Source organism: Alosa pseudoharengus, unplaced genomic scaffold (assembly GCF_046254945.1).
Source record: "Alosa pseudoharengus isolate Yale_2024_CS ecotype anadromous, Long Island Sound unplaced genomic scaffold, YU_APseudo_1.1 YU_APseudo_1.1_scf_19, whole genome shotgun sequence".
Classification (NCBI taxonomy): Eukaryota; Metazoa; Chordata; class Actinopteri; order Clupeiformes; family Clupeidae; genus Alosa; species Alosa pseudoharengus.
In genome coordinates this window covers 37043522-37061635 of record NW_027468657.1, presented here as the reverse complement: position 1 = coordinate 37061635, position 18114 = coordinate 37043522, and the positions used below count along the sequence as shown (strand labels likewise).

Genomic DNA, 18114 nt, shown 5'->3' with positions numbered 1-18114 from the left:
ACTCACCATTGGCAGTGCTCAGTCCGAGGGGCGGCATAATTGGTTGTCTTTCAAATTCCCTCTGCAAGCAATAGGACAGCGCTATGAGTCCCATGCGTTTTCCCACCAGCGGAGCTAGTTGGCTAACTTTTGCCAACTTAAAAAAAGCTTAACTCGTGTCCCGCTGTTCGCCAACAGCAACATCCATCTTCTTTGTTTTCAAGTAGCAGGGAATTCAAGCCAAACCGTTGCAACTCTGCCATCAATCATTATGTTAAGCCCGCCTAACGTCTCTATACACAATGTGATTGGCCCTATCGAAGTTTAATTTTTCCTGCTCGCAAGCCAACGGAGAGTTGCTAGACTAGCCCGGGCAGCAAATTACATTTGCTGCCGGTAGGGTGCGTCTAGATTTCCAGGCTAATAATTTCCACCTTTGATCGCTAAAATTGAAGTAATTGACTAGAATTACTTCTTTCTGCCAGACCGCCACATAGCAGACTCATTTTTCAACTTACAGGACAAAGTACCATTACTAGTTCTAAATGGATGGTTGCTATGGCTCTTGTTGTCAAGCGGGGATATCCCACGATTCTGTTGAGCCTTAGCTTTGTAAAATCACTGTTTTGCTTAACCTACTGCCATTTAACTGAGCTAAAAGCCACCTCAGTCATATGTTACAATGTTGGTATGCTCTGAACATATGTCAGATCGCTAATTTTACATGACCGTTCATTTAAACTTCACAACGAGTTTGTCGAATAAATATAAATATACATATGCATAATGTGGTGTGCAAGTATCTGAAAAATAATTGACGTTCTAAATCGTAACATAAGTCTCTTATCCTTCACTTCGTACTAAAGGGACTTTTTTTCTGATAATTTATTGTCCGCCAGTCATTATCCTGCTTATAATACAGTTACTTGCCAAAATGAGAAAAGAAACTTCACACAATGTATCTTTTTAAATTATTTTTATGGCTTCCGCCGGGAAACAAATACTTCCCCACAGAACTTAAAAGTTCCAGATGTTGCATAGCAATTCAAGTGCCTTGATGGACCCTTGCTTATAGCTGCCCATGTTAGCCAGTCAAGGAGCTAGCTATTTAGGTACATGTAACTTATCATAGCAACCACATGTATATGCTTTGGAATACTTGCCTTTTGGAGGTGAAAAAAGTGTGTCAGTGTGAACGCCACCTAAGTGGGTTTACAGTAACAAAATCAACATGCATTAATTTAACCCATTTACTCCTAAAATGCCTGCTAAAAACGCCTATAGAATCCTATGGCATTCTAGACTAAATAACCTTATTTCCTGAGGGTTTTCTGAAAACATACTAAAAATTGTCAACGTCTACCAAAATGTAATATCTAAGCCTCTGTAGCACCTAGAAACATGAAATAAAAAGCATGCTGCGCTACGCAGCATCCAGCGGGAGGGTCAATGTTGCGCTACGCAGCATCCAGCGGGAGGGTCAATGTTGCGTCATGCAGCATCCAGCGCGAATACAAAAATTAACAATGTTCTTCTAACATTATTCTGTTTTCTGTCTACAGGTCAGGTTGTGAAGTCTGTTGTGGAACTGGTGGATTTGTTTCCCACCATCTCTCATCTAGCAGGTCTACATGCACCTCACAAATGTCCCCAACCTGCCAACCATGCTCATCTATGTACTGAGGGTGAAAATAGAGCTTATACTTTTTATCGACCTGAGACCTTTATCAGTGAAGAGGAAATGGCATTTAGCCAATGTCCACGCCCAGCAGACACTCCCCAGCTGAATTCAGATCAGCCACACTTTAACGAAGTGCGAGTACTGGGGTACTCTGTACGGTCTAGTCAGTACCGTTATACATTGTGGGTGGGCTTCCAGCCAGATAGCTTCTATGCCAACTTGTCAGATGTCCATGCCAGTGAGTTGTACCTTCTTGCTGATGACCCAGATCAGGACCACAATTTATATGGATTTAAGGAGTATGAGCTGCTGTCACACAGTCTGGGTAAACTAAGTGGCACTGGTACTATGCCACGATGGACAGAGGTTCTTCGAAAACATATAATCGGACTAAATCTCTAAACTCTGTCTCCAAGGGAACATTTTAAGCAGGAATCCAGCTCAAACTTGCCTTGATTCCCAGATGATGTGAATATACATTAGTAAGTGTACACTCCTAAATCACCAATAAACAGTGTTACAATGTGAATGTGGTGCCGCTGTTTTAAGTTATGGGAGGTATGGGAAACTATGGTCAGAAAAAATCCAAGACAATTTAGGTGCGAGACTGCAGCTTTATTCACGGAACCGGGGATGTGTTACCCTCTCGAAATATCAAGTAACAATCCCAAATGTTCCTCCCTGTAGAACTATGAAGCTACATTATTAACACATAAATGACCAATGAAACAACTACTTGAATCAACATTAAATTTGAGTAACAACTTAGACAAACATATTAGGCAAAACTTGTTACGATATAATTTCTACAAATGATCAGATTATTGACATTCTGAATCCATATTACACATCGTTCCGATCCTTCACCACTCTGAAATGTGACAAATTGACCCAATAGTCTCTTTCCGCAATCCTCACAGCTGAAGGTGTAGATAATAACACTGCCCAAATTTCTGTAGTTGAATTCACTTCTTATACACAGAGATCCGGAGATGCCACCCCTAAAAATGACTCATCCAACCATTACACCAAAAAACCTTATTCCAGAAGTGAAATAAACTGGCTAGACACACTACATAACAGAGAACGGGAACTAACATGGTTAGCTTGTAGGGGTCTGTACCTTCCATAAAACATTCAACACATATCTACGTTTCAAAACCCATCTAAATCTAATTTTTTTTGTTTCTTAAGTGATTTTCCTTTAAAATGTGGGTTTAAATAGTTTTGAACACTTTTAGCATATTAACATGTGATGTGACTGACACATGTCGATTTAAACATACATGTTTTTTGTTTCCTCATTTATGTATGAAAGGTTACTAACAACCTGCAAAGTGTATGATATGTAAAAAGATATATATTTAGATAGCCTGGTTTGGATTTATGTGTGAGCTGAGAGCTGCTCCTAGTTGTTTCAATTGCTGCTTAACATCTCCAGCAAAAATCTTGAAAACCCAAGGTACTCATCTAAAAATCTGATTAGAGATACCACCCTTAAAAATGATTCATCAATGATTATTAGTCTGCAGAAAAGGTAAGCCTAAATGTAGCATAGTGCTTAAATCTATCCTGAAATCGTACATTTTTAAAATATTCTGCAGATGAGGGCAGCTCTGTTTTTCTATGTTTTCTATTCTATGTAACATGGGCGACTGGGCGTCGTAATTGATGGCCTACTTACCTTCTCTGGGCATGTAGCCTCAATTGCAAAATCATGTTGGTTTATCATTTACAACATTAGGAAGATCAGACACTGAATCTGAAGATCTGGCACAAGATTCCACACCACTTCTTGTACAGGCCATGGTTATCTCCAAGCTGGACTATTGTAATTCACTGTTAGCTGGCCTACCTGCTTGTGTAATAAGATTGTTACAAATGAGGCTAATACACAGGAAAATACTGTATCTTAATTCAATGATCAAGATACAGCGGGGAAAATAAGTATTGAACACGTCAACATTTTTTTCAGTAAGTATACTTCCAGTGAGGCTATTTGCATGAAATTTTCACCAGACATTAGTATTTAATCCCAATGGTCACAATTGTGACCGTACAAATCTTGCTCTTGTGCCTTTAAAACTGTTACTGGATGAATTATCAATACATTTCTCCCAAAAATAGAAACCTGAAAGGGTCTCAGTTAAATATGTGCAGTGCCAAATGTGTAGTGTAATTTGCCACATGGCCAGAGCTGCTTATGTTTTGGTTGCACCCTGACCAGAAAATGTCCACCCAAAAGCTCCCAAACCAAAGCTTAGAAAAGTATGTTTATGTAAACATAGGACAAAGATTTTTGGTACACATCATCTTTAAGGTGTATAGTATGGAGGGATGCAATTGAAATATATGAACTTTGTTCAGCGTTCTCATAGCATGAGTGAACATGATGACGGTCACAATTGTGACTGTTGGGAAACAACATACTGTAGTCCGATTTTAGGGATTTTCACACATTTCATTGTACAATCATCTAATTTCCACTAAATTCCATTCAGAGATGATATGGGGACATTGTCCCATCTCTGTTCTTTCCTTTTAAATGTGTATCACATGGCATTTCTCAACATATTCTCTGAAATTCTCTATTATATTCTGTGTGCCAATGTTTACATAGAAAATCCATTATACCACACTATTATACATAGCTATTGTAATGGCTGATTTTCTATCCTGTTCTTTATTTTAATTTCATTTTCAGTCACTTCCTGCACATATCAGATCTAACTGACTGCCCAGATTTTACAATCACACCTCAAAAACAGTAAATCATTATACTTATTGACTATTATATTACATAATGTCACATATAAACAAGGTGGTGGGGGGTATAATCAACTTGCCAGTCAGCCTGTTGAAGGCATATTGGCTGAATTTATGCAGAGACTTACAGTAGATATGAACAACCTTACCAGAAAATGTATTCCCCACCCCTTTTCCCAACAATATCCCTCCACTTATGTACAGTAAAGGGCCTCTGCCTCAGGGACCAGTCAGACGAACCAGAAGCAAAGCTTCATGTGAATAAAGATCAAGTGTCTCAAGAATCTGCTCTCACACTATTGTATGTCCAAATTACAGAATGTTTCCTATTATGCATTTAGAACCTTACTTAATTCAGTGGTAAAATTAATCAAATTTAGCAATATAGTGGATATCACACCCCTCTGACACTAGATTAGGGCAATAACTGAGGTCAGAGCAGGCTCCTACAGTATGCTCCTCGGGTTTATATGTGATGGGATCATGGACGGGTGTCCTGTGTTTCCCAGGTCAAGCATTGTATGTTTCCAGGGTCCTCCAGTTTTATAATGCATATTATAGGTACCCGAATGAGCATAGGTTCCAGGATAGGACACTGGGAATATAGGGCCTTATGAAGATGGCAAGTTACTTAGTTGCATGCTGTGATGAAAATATGTTTAACAGCACTCACCAAAACACACCTCTCCACTTGTGTGTTTGATGCCAGACAGGCTCATATGGTAATGCTGTTGTATATCCATTTTAGAACCTTACTTAATCCAGTGGTATAATTAATCAAATTTGGCAATATAGTGGACATCACACCACTCTAACACTAGATTAGGCCAATAACTGAGGTCAGAGCAGGCTCCTATGCTCCTCAGGTTTATAAGTGATGGGATCATGGATCCTGTGTTCCCCAGGTCAAGCATTGTATGTTTCCAGGGTCCTCCAGCTTTATAAAGCACATAGGTACCCGAATGAGCATAGTTTCCAGGATACATAGGACACTGGGAACATAGGGCCTTATGAATATAAGGCCTTTGGAGCATAGGGACCAGGTAACATAGGTTCACTTCATTTAGTGAACTTAACAATGCCACTGAGCAAAGGAGACCAATTGCTGGTCCAATGGAAAGGCAATTAATGGCATTGGAAGTATGGCAGTAGACTTGCAGGACAATCTGTTGTGTAATTAATTAATTAATTAATTATAAAATTAAATAATACAATAATAAACAAACAGACAAACAACATCACTTTTTGTAACATTGGTGGTTGCTGTTGTATTGTAGGGTGGTGTTGTTTACACTATAGTCATAATAGTGTGATATAATGCCTTTTCTATGTAAAAATCGGCACACTTATAATATAATAGAGAATTGCAGAGGCAATGTTGAGTATTGTATTGTGATACAAAATGAAAAGTAAAGAACAGACCTGGGACAATGTCCCCTTATCATCTCTGACTGGAATTTATTGAAAATTAGATGATTGCACAATGAAATGTGTGAAAATCCCTAAAATCGGATGTTGTTTCCCAACGCTCACAATTGTGACCAAGCATAAAACACTCCTTTTCACCCACTTTTTCAGGAAAATTTGAAAAAATAGTATTTGATTACTTCAAAGGGTTACTCAAGACACATGATTTTGATACATTCAAGTCTGGGAAAAATTTGGGATTAAACGGGTTAATTTAGGTAATCCACACATATAAAAAAAAATCCAAACATTAATGTCCATAAGTAGAGTTATGAGTAAAAAAGTGGAATGCCACAGGAAAAAAGTATTGAACACGCCTACTGAAATTTCTTAAATACTTTGTGGAAAACCCTTTATTTGTAATGAGAGCTTCAAGGCATTTCCTCTATGACGAAACTAATCTAACAAGTCAGGGCCTTGATTTCCTTTCTCTGAAACCAATTTAGAGTTTCCTTTGCTGAATGCGTTGGATCACTGTCCTGCTGGAAGGTCTAGCCATGTCTCATCCTCATTGTCCTGGTGGATGGCAAGATTCTCCCAGAAAAAATGGCTCCATTCATCATTCCTTCAACTGTATGAAGTCTGCCAGTACCATGAGATTAAAAACAGCCCCACACCGTGATGCCTCCACCTCCAAACTTCACTGTTGGTAGGGTATTTTTACGGTGATGCACAGTGCCATTTCTCCTCCAAATATGGTGTGTAGTATGACATCCAAAGAGTTACATTTTGCTCTCACCTGACCAGAATACATTCTCTCAGTATTTCATAGGCTTGTCCAAATGTTGTGTAGCAAACTTTTAACGAGTTTCGACATGTTTTTCTTCAGTAATAGTCATGCGGGGTGAGCGTGCATAGAGGCCATGGCGGTGAAGTGCATTACCTATGATTTTCTCTGTAACAATTGAACCTGCTGCCTCCAAGTCTTTCTGGAGCTTTCTCCGAGTGGTCCTTGGCTCTTAGGCTACACTTCTGACTATCCTTTTGACTTCTTGGTCAGAAATCTTGTGAGGAGATCCTGTGCATGGCCGATTGATGATGCAGTGATGTTCCTTTCACTTGCAGATAATGGCTCCAATACTGCTTACTGGATGATTCTGAAGTTTTGAAATGCATCTGTAACCAGTTCCATTGATATGTTTTGCAACAATAATGTTGCAACGGTCTTGAAAGAGCTCTTTGCTTTTACCCATCATGAAATGTTTCTTGTGTGACAACTTGGTAACGAAAAACCTTTTTTATAGCTCATCAATATGTACTAACCCAGCTTATATTAATTTGCACAGATAGGAGAGATAATTACTCTCTAACTATGTATAGATTCCAGCTCGTTCCTTGCCATTCCTTGCCTTTATGTACTGCTTTTTCTTAGCGTGTTCAATACTTTTTGCCTGTGCCATTCCACTTTTTTACTCATAACTCTACTGAGGGACATTAATGTTTGGATTTTTTAATATGTGTGGATTACCTCCCCACATCCGGAGAACTTTGTATGTGCTGCACATACACGCCCCCTTTTAGGGGAAATATGACCGTTTCAATTGAATGGAAACCTATGGAGCTGCATCGAAGTGGGGAGCTAAAAAGGCTTGTACTTACTAAATCTTTGAACAAACGTGAATAAAAGGCACAAAATAAGGTTGGTGTGAGAGTCATATGTGAGTGTTCATGGGATTAAGGTGACCATTATATTCCTATTTTTTGCTATTTCCAGTTTACGAGTATATCAAGCTGCCTGTGGCTGACTGGATAACTAAGTTTGGCAAGCTTAACTTTGTCATAACGTCAACTAAACATAAGTCAACCCTTAATTCTATCACTTGAAATACGAACATATTTCCTACAACTAGGTGAGATAATTGGCTATGTTATACTAAAGTTCCACAGTTGGCTAGCTAGCAAGCTAACATTTTACATTGGATATTATGGTAAGTGTAAGCAACGGGCTAAATTTGTCCTCAACATTGGGGTATTGGAAACAAATTAGGTTGATAATGTACATAGGTTCGACATGAGTCGGTTACACATATTTCTTCATAACTGTTGTGTTAGTAAAAGGAGTAATAGTCTAGCCGTGATCCCCAAAGGCCCAATATTAAACCCAGAAATGTTGAGTACCCTAAAGTTTTATTGCAGAAAAAAGTTCTGAGTTGAAGTAATCAACTCAGAAAGTTTCATGGTGATATCTATTATGCTAATTATGCAAATTGCCCAAAGTGCAACTTTAGGCAACCAAGTTGAATTCCACCCACTAGGCCTATAGATGACATTTCTGCAATAAAACTTTAGGGTACTTAACATTTCTGGGTTCATGAAATCACGACTAGACTATAATGGATAGTTGGTGAATGGCCACCATATCCCAACAAGGTTGAGACGTCAGCAAGAAAATGGCGGAGTCATGTTTTGGGCTGGAATCATGGGGAGAGAGCTGGTAGGCCCCTTTAGGGTCCCTGACGGTGTGAAAATGACCTTGGCAAAGTATGTAGAGTTTCTGACTGACCACTTTCTTCTGTGGTACAAAAAGAAGAACCGTGCCTTCCGTAGCAAAATCATCTTTATGCATGACAATGCACCATCTCATGCTGCAAAGAATACCGCTGGGTCATTGGCTGCTATGGGCATAAAAGGAGAGAAACTCATGGTGTGGCCCCCATCTTCCCCTGAACCAACCCTATTGAGAACCTTTGGAGCATCATCAAGCAAAAGATCTATGAGGGTGGGAGGCAGTTCACATCCAAGCAGCAGCTCTGGGAGGCTATTCTGACATCCTGCAAAGACGTTAAAGCAAAAACTCTCCAAGAACTCACAAGTTCAATGGATGCAAGAATTGTGAAAGTGATATCAATGAAGGGGTCCTATGTTAACATCTAACTTGGCTTGTTTTAAGATATTTTTGATTGAAATAACTTGATTTAATTTATACTGTATGACCTCCTAATGCTGTAAATTCAACAAATGACCATTTTTAGTTCTTTACAACCTACTGTATAAAATGTATACACTTGTATGCAGTGGCTATTCAAAATTACCTAAAAATTATGCAATAAACTGACACTTCGAATAGCCCAAACTACTTTGGACTTTGGACACTATGAATAAACCAATGACAATTCCGACTGTAAGGTCCCAAATTAAAACAAGCGATAGGCTAATGGTTCCGAATTTAAGCATGTTTCAGAATGCCACACGGCAACAAGTGGCAATCAGAGCGACTTGTCACTTATGCTACCAACAATGAGTCACATTGTTGCAAATATCATGATGCATCTTTCTACAAAATGGTTTGTCTTCAATATCATTAAGTTATTCAAGAGGCTAAACATATAAGCCTTAAGAGACATTTCGAGCAGTTATAGACAACGAGTTGCAGACAGAGCGTGATGTCAGTTATAGAGTACGAGAGATTGTTACGAGAGTCACATCGTTGCAAATTTCATACAATAATGCATCATTCCACAAAATGGTTTGTCCTCTCTTAACAATAAACAAAGAACAAAGCTGCAGGCCCAGATGGCATAAGCCCCAGGGTCCTGAAGGCCTGTGCAGAACAGCTATGCGGGATTCTACAGTGCCTATTCAACACCAGCCTGTGTCAGAGGAAGGTTCCAGTTGTTGCGTTTTGTGTCCACTCTGGTGTCTACGGGGCTCCCGTAACACAGTAGAGATCGCTACTCCTGTAGGTGTGGGTGCGCTCATCTTCGGACTGTGAGGATTTCACAGGGTAAAAGAGGAAGTATCTTTCAGTGTATGTGTCTCATGCGAGGGCCCCTTTTCAACGGGTTTAGGATGTACGATAGGGTTGACTTTGTTGAGAGGTTTTCTCTATCTGAATCAAATTCCCTAATTTGGGGTTTGGGGGCTAAGGAAGGTGGACTACTTCAGAGTCACTTTCTATCTCTTAGTCGCTGTTCCCTATTCCCTTGGTTCGTACTTCAATATGTGGAGTTGTTTGTCATCAAAATCTGAGAGAGGTCAAAAACTCACTACGGACGTTCGTCTGGCCGTCCAGATTTGAGAGAAAATCAACTACCCTATTATTTGGGGATTCTTGTAACATATAAGCACTTCATATAATTAAATTAAAGCTCCTTTTTATGACAATTCTTGTAACATATAAGCACTTCAATTGACCACAACGGATCTATAACCGTTTAAGTCCTATCTCTAAATACACATGTATTTATCAGACAGATTTCCGTATCCTCGCTTGGGTGTGTGATGTGCGTTTAGACCACAACGGGTCCTAGACCTTAGTTTCACAAACAATTTTTCACAACAAATAAATTTGCTAACAAAGCCTATTTGGTTTTTTGTCTGCCCTGGAGCATAGGACTTTCCTTCCTAAATGCCTGGCTGAGTTCACTACTCCTGTGTGTGTCAGTGCGTGCGCAGTATATTTTTTGCCCATATACAGTGTCTTACTGAGTGACGCTTACTCACCCGGAGCGAAGGTTTTTGGGGCAGAGCCCCTGTTGCAAGGCGTCCGAGGTTCTCAGCAACACAGGAGAGGCAGAAAAATACGAGAAAACGCTAGACTGTCTTTTTTACAAACCCCTAATCAAAGGTTAGGATTTTGACTTTTATTAAATACAAATAAAAAAATACAAAGAAAGAAAACTGTCTAAGTCTAAAAGCAAAATGCTCGATCCAAAGAAAAAAGAAGATCAAAAAGCCCTGAACAAGGGGCCGTTCTCTTTTTATACCCCTCTCGGTCAGATAGAACATGTCCAAATTTGGTATTGTGTCTTGCCATGAAATATTGGTTCTGCTTTTTTGTTTTTGTTTGGTTGCCAGTCAGCTTTTTGTTTTGCTGACAAACAGTTTCTTACAGCTGGTACATTATGTTCTTACATTCTGTCTTTTTGTTCAAAGCACATCTCATTTAGCATACAGTAACACACTTTAATTCTAACACAACCTTTTTATATCTAAGCAAACACATTTTATGTAGCAAAACATTTTAAGTTTTATAAGCAAACTCTCTTATATATTTAAGAAAAACACTCTTTAAGTTTAAGCAAAATCATAACAGATTATTCTAGCAAAAAACAATTTATGCTTTCAATTAAGAAAACACACTTCAATTCTAAGCTTCTAAGTTTTTAAACATTATAAGTCTAACTTGTTTCACACTGGTTGTCTATCATTATCTTGCAGCATTTGCACATTTTTATTTGTTTTAGAGCAAGCTGGATTTAAGCAGTTATATGATTAAAAATCTCTTAATAATAAATCATGAGTCTGATTATTATTTATTATCACATCTTCACATTGTAAAGTCACGCTACACAGTGCTGTGGAAAACATCATGCCTTGTTCCAGTACCCAAGAAGTATTGTCCATCAGAAGTCCTCAATGATTACAGACCAGTGGCATTAACATCACACTGCATGAAAGTGCTGGAGAGATTGGTGTTGGCACACCTCAGACCTCAGGTGACCACCTCAATGGACCCACTGCAATTTGCCTACCAACGTGAGGTTGGTGTTGAAGATGCCATCATCTGCCTGCTTCAGCGAGCCCACAACCACCTGGATGAAGCTGGTAGTGCAGTGAGAATAATGTTCTTCGACTTCTCCAGTGCCTTCAACACCATACAACCTGTTTTGCTAAGAGAGAATCTACAAAGGATGCAGGTGGAGACATCCATAACATCATGGATTGTTGATTACCTGACGGAAAGACCACAGTTTGTACGGAAGGGAGGATGTGTGTCCGAGAAGGTGGTTAGCAGCACAGGAGCACCGCAGGGGACTGTACTCTGTCCTTTCCTCTTCACATTATACACCTCAGACTTTCAGCAGAGACTTTCTAATGAGGAGACACAGCACTCAAAAAACCTCCATAGAAATGCATGGGGTTAGTTTGTAACGCCAATATGGCCGTTGTCTACACATATCCCACCTCTTCCTCGGCAAAACGTTGACATGTGAATACATTGAGCCAATCATGTGGTGTGATGTGAATACATTGAGCCAATCATATGGTGTGTTGTGAAGACATCTTCCCAATCATGTGTTGTGAACTCGCCGCTGGAGCAAGATTGGTGTCGTGAAGCCTTGCGCACGTGCATTTCTGCGAATAGGATGCCCGAAGCATTGCTATATGGCCGCCGAGTGGAGGGACTTGCTTAAAAGGACTTTGCTTTCAGTACAACTCTGCAACCTGTTATCTGCAGAAATACTCTGATGCAGCTGTAGGGTGTGTGAAGGGGGGAGGATGGGGAGGATACTGAGTATAGAGAACTGGTGAACAGCTTTGTGGCGTGATGTGGAAACAACCACCTACTCTTAAATGTGGCCAAGACCAAAGAGATGGTAGTGGACTTTAGGAGGGCTAGGACAAAGTTGAACACTGTCTCCATCATGGGGGAAGAGGTGGAGGTAGTGGAAAACTACAAATATCTGGGTGTACATCTGGATAACAAACTGGACTGGAAGTGCAACACTGAGGCTGTTTATAGGAAGGGACAGAGCAGACTATACTTCTTGAGGAAGCTTAGGTCTTTTAATGTGTGCAGCAGGATGTTGAACATGTTTTACCAGTCTGCTGTTTCTAGTACCATTTTCTTTGCAGCCATCTGCTGAGGTACCAGTATCAGTGCAAATGACACCAAAAAACTCAACAAGTTGATTAAAGGAGCTGGCTCTGTAATTGGAAGTACACTTGAACCCCTAGAGTTAGTTGCTGAGAGAATGATGTTGCAAAAGCTCCTTAACATTATGGACAACACCTCACATCCACTGAACGAACTACTGGTCAAACAACAGAGTGTTTTCAGCTGAAGGTTGCTCCAACTTCGCTGTAACAAGGACTGTTATAGAAAATCATTCCTGCCCACTGCCATAACTATTTACAACAACTCCCTTTTGTGCTGTGAGAGAAAATCTTATGCTGAGAGACAATGCAGTTTACAACCTTTTTAACAGAGACTATATCCAATTGTATTTATTTTTTAACTTGTATGTATGTTTATGTGTGATATAATGTTTATATTATTAATTGCTGCTGTAACACCATAATTTCCCTCTGGCACCTGCGGTCCGCAACCCGTGACATTTCAGAATCCATCAAAGCACTGACCAGGGGCCTATTGCACAAAACTAGGATAAGGGATTAAGCCGGGATATCTTGGTTATCCTGGCTCAATTTATCCGTGATCCAGTTGCACAAAAGCGGGATAGGGGGCAGCAGGATATGTTATGGTATAAATTACCATGGCGATTTATTCTTTGGAGCTAGCCTGCTCCAGACCAGGCTAAGTTCCAGGATCTATTTAATCTCATCCCTTATCTCAGTAAGCAGTCACCACAAACGGAAACCAATAATTATTCCACTGCCCACTACACATTGTTATCACATATACCTAGACCCATTGTCATTATTTAAACGTTTGTGATCATTAATTAACTTTTACATACTCGCCATTCCCGACCTGTCATGCGACAATGTGACATCACGGGAGTGCCTAACCATTTCGCACGTGGTGGTCGCGGAACTAGTTGCAATATTCTCCTAAACAGAGGTGTTGCTGTTTGTTGCTGTTGTGAAAAGGCTATCGCTACCTACTTCACACCGTAGAAGAAGCAATGAAGCCGCTAGTTGCCATGGTGAATCAGTGAATCTGTGATCGGTGGCAGGGTCTATTTGAGGGAGCCGTGAGCGCGCACTTATCCAGGATAGGTTTCACCTGGCTTGATGAATCCGTGTCTGCTCATCCTGGCTTGGTCTTTGTGCAACCAATTAAGCCTGTACGCTCTTGTTTTGGATTCATTGAGCGCAGCTCAGTAACTTATCCCGGATGTCTTAATTCTGCTTTTGTGCAACGGACCCCAGGGTTAATTAATGTTCACAAACGTTTAAATAATGACAATGGGTCTAGGTATATGTGATAACAATGTGTAGTGGGCAGTGGAATAATTATTGGTTTCTGTTTGTGGTGACTGCTGACTGAGATAAGGGATGAGATTAATAGATCCTGGAACTTAGCCTGGTCTGGAGCAGGCTAGCTCCAAAGAATAAATCGCCATGGTAACTTATACCATAACATATCCTGCTGCCCCCTATCCCGCTTTTGTGCAACTGGATCACGGATAAATTGAGCCAGGATAACCAAGATATCCCGGCTTAATCCCTTATCCTAGTTTTGTGCAATAGGCCCCTGGGGTCCGTTGCACAAAAGCAGAATTAAGTCATCCGGGATAAGTTACTGAGCTGCGCTCAATGAATCCAAAACAAGAGCGTACAGGCTTAATTGGTTGCACAAAGACCAAGCCAGGATGAGCAGACACGGATTCATCAAGCCAGGTGAAACCTATCCTGGATAAGTGCGCGCTCACGGCTCCCTCAAATAGACCCCGCCACCGATCACAGATTCACTGATTCACCATGGCAACTAGCGGCTTCATTGCTTCTTCTACGGTGTGAAGTAGGTAGTGATAGCCTTTTCACAACAGCAACAAACAGCAACACCTCTGTTTAGGAGAATATTGCAACTAGTTCCGCGACCACCACGTGCGAAATGGTTAGGCACTCCCGTGATGTCACATTGTCGCATGACAGGTCGGGAATGTCGAGTATGTAAAAGTTAATTAGTGATCACAAACGTTTAAATAATGACAATGGGTCTAGGTATATGTGATAACAATGTGTAGTGGGCAGTGGAATAATTATTGGTTTCCGTTTGTGGTGACTGCTGACTGAGATAAGGGATGAGATTAAATAGATCCTGGAACTTAGCCTGGTCTGGAGCAGGCTAGCTCCAAAGAATAAATCGCCATGGTAATTTATACCATAACATATCCTGCTGCCCCCTATCCCGCTTTTGTGCAACTGGATCACGGATAAATTGAGCCAGGATAACCAAGATATCCCGGCTTAATCCCTTATCCTAGTTTTGTGCAATAGGCCCCTGGGGTCCGTTGCACAAAAGCAGAATTAAGTCATCCGGGATAAGTTACTGAGCTGCGCTCAATGAATCCAAAACAAGAGCGTACAGGCTTAATTGGTTGCACAAAGACCAAGCCAGGATGAGCAGACACGGATTCATCAAGCCAGGTGAAACCTATCCTGGATAAGTGCGCGCTCACGGCTCCCTCAAATAGACCCCGCCACCGATCACAGATTCACTGATTCACCATGGCAACTAGCGGCTTCATTGCTTCTTCTACGGTGTGAAGTAGGTAGCGATAGCCTTTTCACAACAGCAACAAACAGCAACACCTCTGTTTAGGAGAATATTGCAACTAGTTCCGCGACCACCACGTGCGAAATGGTTAGGCACTCCCGTGATGTCACATTGTCGCATGACAGGTCGGGAATGTCGAGTATGTAAAAGTTAATTAGTGATCACAAACGTTTAAATAATGACAATGGGTCTAGGTATATGTGATAACAATGTGTAGTGGGCAGTGGAATAATTATTGGTTTCCGTTTGTGGTGACTGCTGACTGAGATAAGGGATGAGATTAAATAGATCCTGGAACTTAGCCTGGTCTGGAGCAGGCTAGCTCCAAAGAATAAATCGCCATGGTAATTTATACCATAACATATCCTGCTGCCCCCTATCCCGCTTTTGTGCAACTGGATCACGGATAAATTGAGCCAGGATAACCAAGATATCCCGGCTTAATCCCTTATCCTAGTTTTGTGCAATAGGCCCCAGGTGCGTTACATATCTGATGCGTGTGCTATTTGTTTTTGCATGTTATTTTCTGGCACATTTACTTGCTTGGCCAGGTGGGGGCGCAATGCAAGGCAGGCCCATTGGGTGTCATCATAATCATAATATATATTAACCTGAGAAATTTCAGACCATTAATTTTAAGCAAAGAACATTTTTAATACACTTCCTGGTTGGCCAGATGGTGGCGCTATGTTAGGCATAGAAATTACACAAGTGAATATCATCACAATAATGATATCCAATATTTTGTAAAGTTTCAGATCAATCAGTTAAGGTATTGCCCAGACATGTGGACTCGAGTCACATGACTTGGACTCGAGTCATGACTTTAATGACTTCAGACTTGACTTGATACAATTCGGCATGACTTGCGACTCGACTTGGACTTGAATACTATTCTCTCGAGACTTGACTCGGACTTTGCCTCTTTGACTTGTGATGACTTGACATGTCTCGAGTCAAAAACTAAATTTCCTGATCGTGGACCAGTCACCCAAGAGACACTTTCACCTCCACGACTAAAAAATAAATAAATAGCGGAGACAAGCGGCCAGAGCACAGTGTTCAGTGCTGCCGCTACCCCCACACGCATTACGTACTGTGTGTAGGGCACCAAGAGACAGAGGAAGGACCAACATTTAGCCAATAGTAGCTTTACTGCAAACTGATTTGCACTCTTGTTAGAGAATGTTTACAATGTCAAAATGCACCAACAGCATAAAGATGACTTTTTGGGTCCTCTCCATTAAGATCCAACTTGAACTTATGCTACTGCATTTAATTGAGAATGCGTCTAAGCACGCAGGAGAGGGAGAGATAACGAGTGGCAGGTTCCAGCTGGCTTGTCATTGTTGATGATGATTGATATCTTCTTTTAAATATAAGAAAAGTATAAAAGAAAATCATGAAGGCAACAAATACGAGATTAGAGGAGATCACTTTGACATGGGCTGCACTCACTCACTGTGATTTGGAAAATGGACAAGAATATGAAGAGTTGTCTTTGCCTTTGTGTAATGGAACTGGTGAGTCTTGAAGTATTCAATAATTTGTTTACATGAAGCACATGATATGCCGATTGAAACGCATTCCACTCAGCTAGCTTGGTGGCTACTGGCTACCAGGCTCATAATTCACTTTTAATTGCAAACAGAAAATGTCAAGCAAGCATCATGTCATACATGCATCCAAAGGAATGAAAGCTGTTTGTGCCAACTTAATATCATGCTTATCATTGTTAATATTGTGCTATACATGTAGCACAAACAATATTTGAGTTTGTGGACTAGCCATAGGCTATATTTGAATGGAGCTGGTAAAAATGCCATATTCAAAACCCATCGCCCGTCGTGACCAATCAAGTTTGGCGGTGAAGCCTTATCCTGAGGACACAAAATAAATTTGGTGACCTTGAACCATGAGGGTGGCGCTAGAGTAACAGAAGTTTAGGTCATATCTTAGCAATGCTTTCTCGTATCGACATCAAACTTGGTACATGGACTCGGGACCACATCCTGAAAACGCTCAATATATTTAGTGACATTTGAACACTAGGGGCGCTATAATTATCAACACTTTCTCGTATCAACACCAAACTTGGTATGTGGACTTGTGACTACAACCTGACAATAAATTTGGTGATGTTTGAGGTGTGCGTATGTGTGGGGGCTATTGTGGTGTGTGGGGGAGGAGGTTTATCTGTGTGTGGGTGGGTAGGGGGGTTAATTGGGTGTGTTTATAATGTAACAACATTGCGTTGCCAGGACAACTCCTGCTGAACTGCTTGGCCCCCTCATTGCTGCTTGTAGCTATATTTTCAATAGTTTTTACTTGTTTATGTTCCCAATTTGAATAGTTTTTAAGGTTAAAAAGTGGACAAATAATAGTAATAATCCTTACAAAAACAATAGGGCCTTGCGCCCTTCAGTGCTTGGGCCCTAATAATCCTAGCAAAAACAATAGGGCCTTGCACCCTTCGGTGCTCAGGCCCTAATTAATGTATGTTAATTTAGTGATTGTACACCCATCGGTCTGTAGATGGTGGTGTTGAGCGAAGGGTTGCAGAGGATGATGAGGGGAGAAGCTATGAGGCAGGACTGTCTGACATACACTCTCACAAACACACACACACGCACACACACATGCACGCATACACACACGCATGCCCACACACTCACATCCACATGCACAGACACACACGCATGGACACACACATTTACATCCACACGCACAGACACACACACGCACGCACACACACACATCGGTATCGGCAATTATAACGGCCAATAAATAATTTTTAAGGAAAACCGAATATTGATCCTTCATTTAGGCTGCATTTCCAGTATTGGCGTTATGTAGTTTGTCCACCAGATGGCGCAGTGTCTTGCTGCAAGACACACATGCCTTACTTGACTTATCTTTTACTTTCTATGCACCTCACTGCATGAAAAGTGGGATTTTCGTCCCCGTAAACGCCAAGAAATCTCCCTAATTTTCGGCAGTTAATGACTATTTACAGCCTGCGAACGTCGCG

At 40.8% G+C, this 18114-nt stretch overlaps 1 protein-coding gene across 2 annotated transcripts in view; it reads left to right on the top strand.

The window, feature by feature from the left end:
- ids (iduronate 2-sulfatase) overlaps positions 1-2189 on the top strand; it is a 39121-nt gene extending 36932 nt beyond the window's left edge. For both annotated transcript variants that reach the window (XM_076292654.1, XM_076292653.1), the window contains one exon: positions 1542-2189. In XM_076292654.1, coding sequence (XP_076148769.1) covers positions 1542-2062 — 521 coding nt within the window. In that variant the 3' untranslated portion in view covers positions 2063-2189. The remainder of the gene's footprint in view (positions 1-1541) is intronic.
- The last annotated feature ends 15925 nt before the right edge of the window (positions 2190-18114 follow it).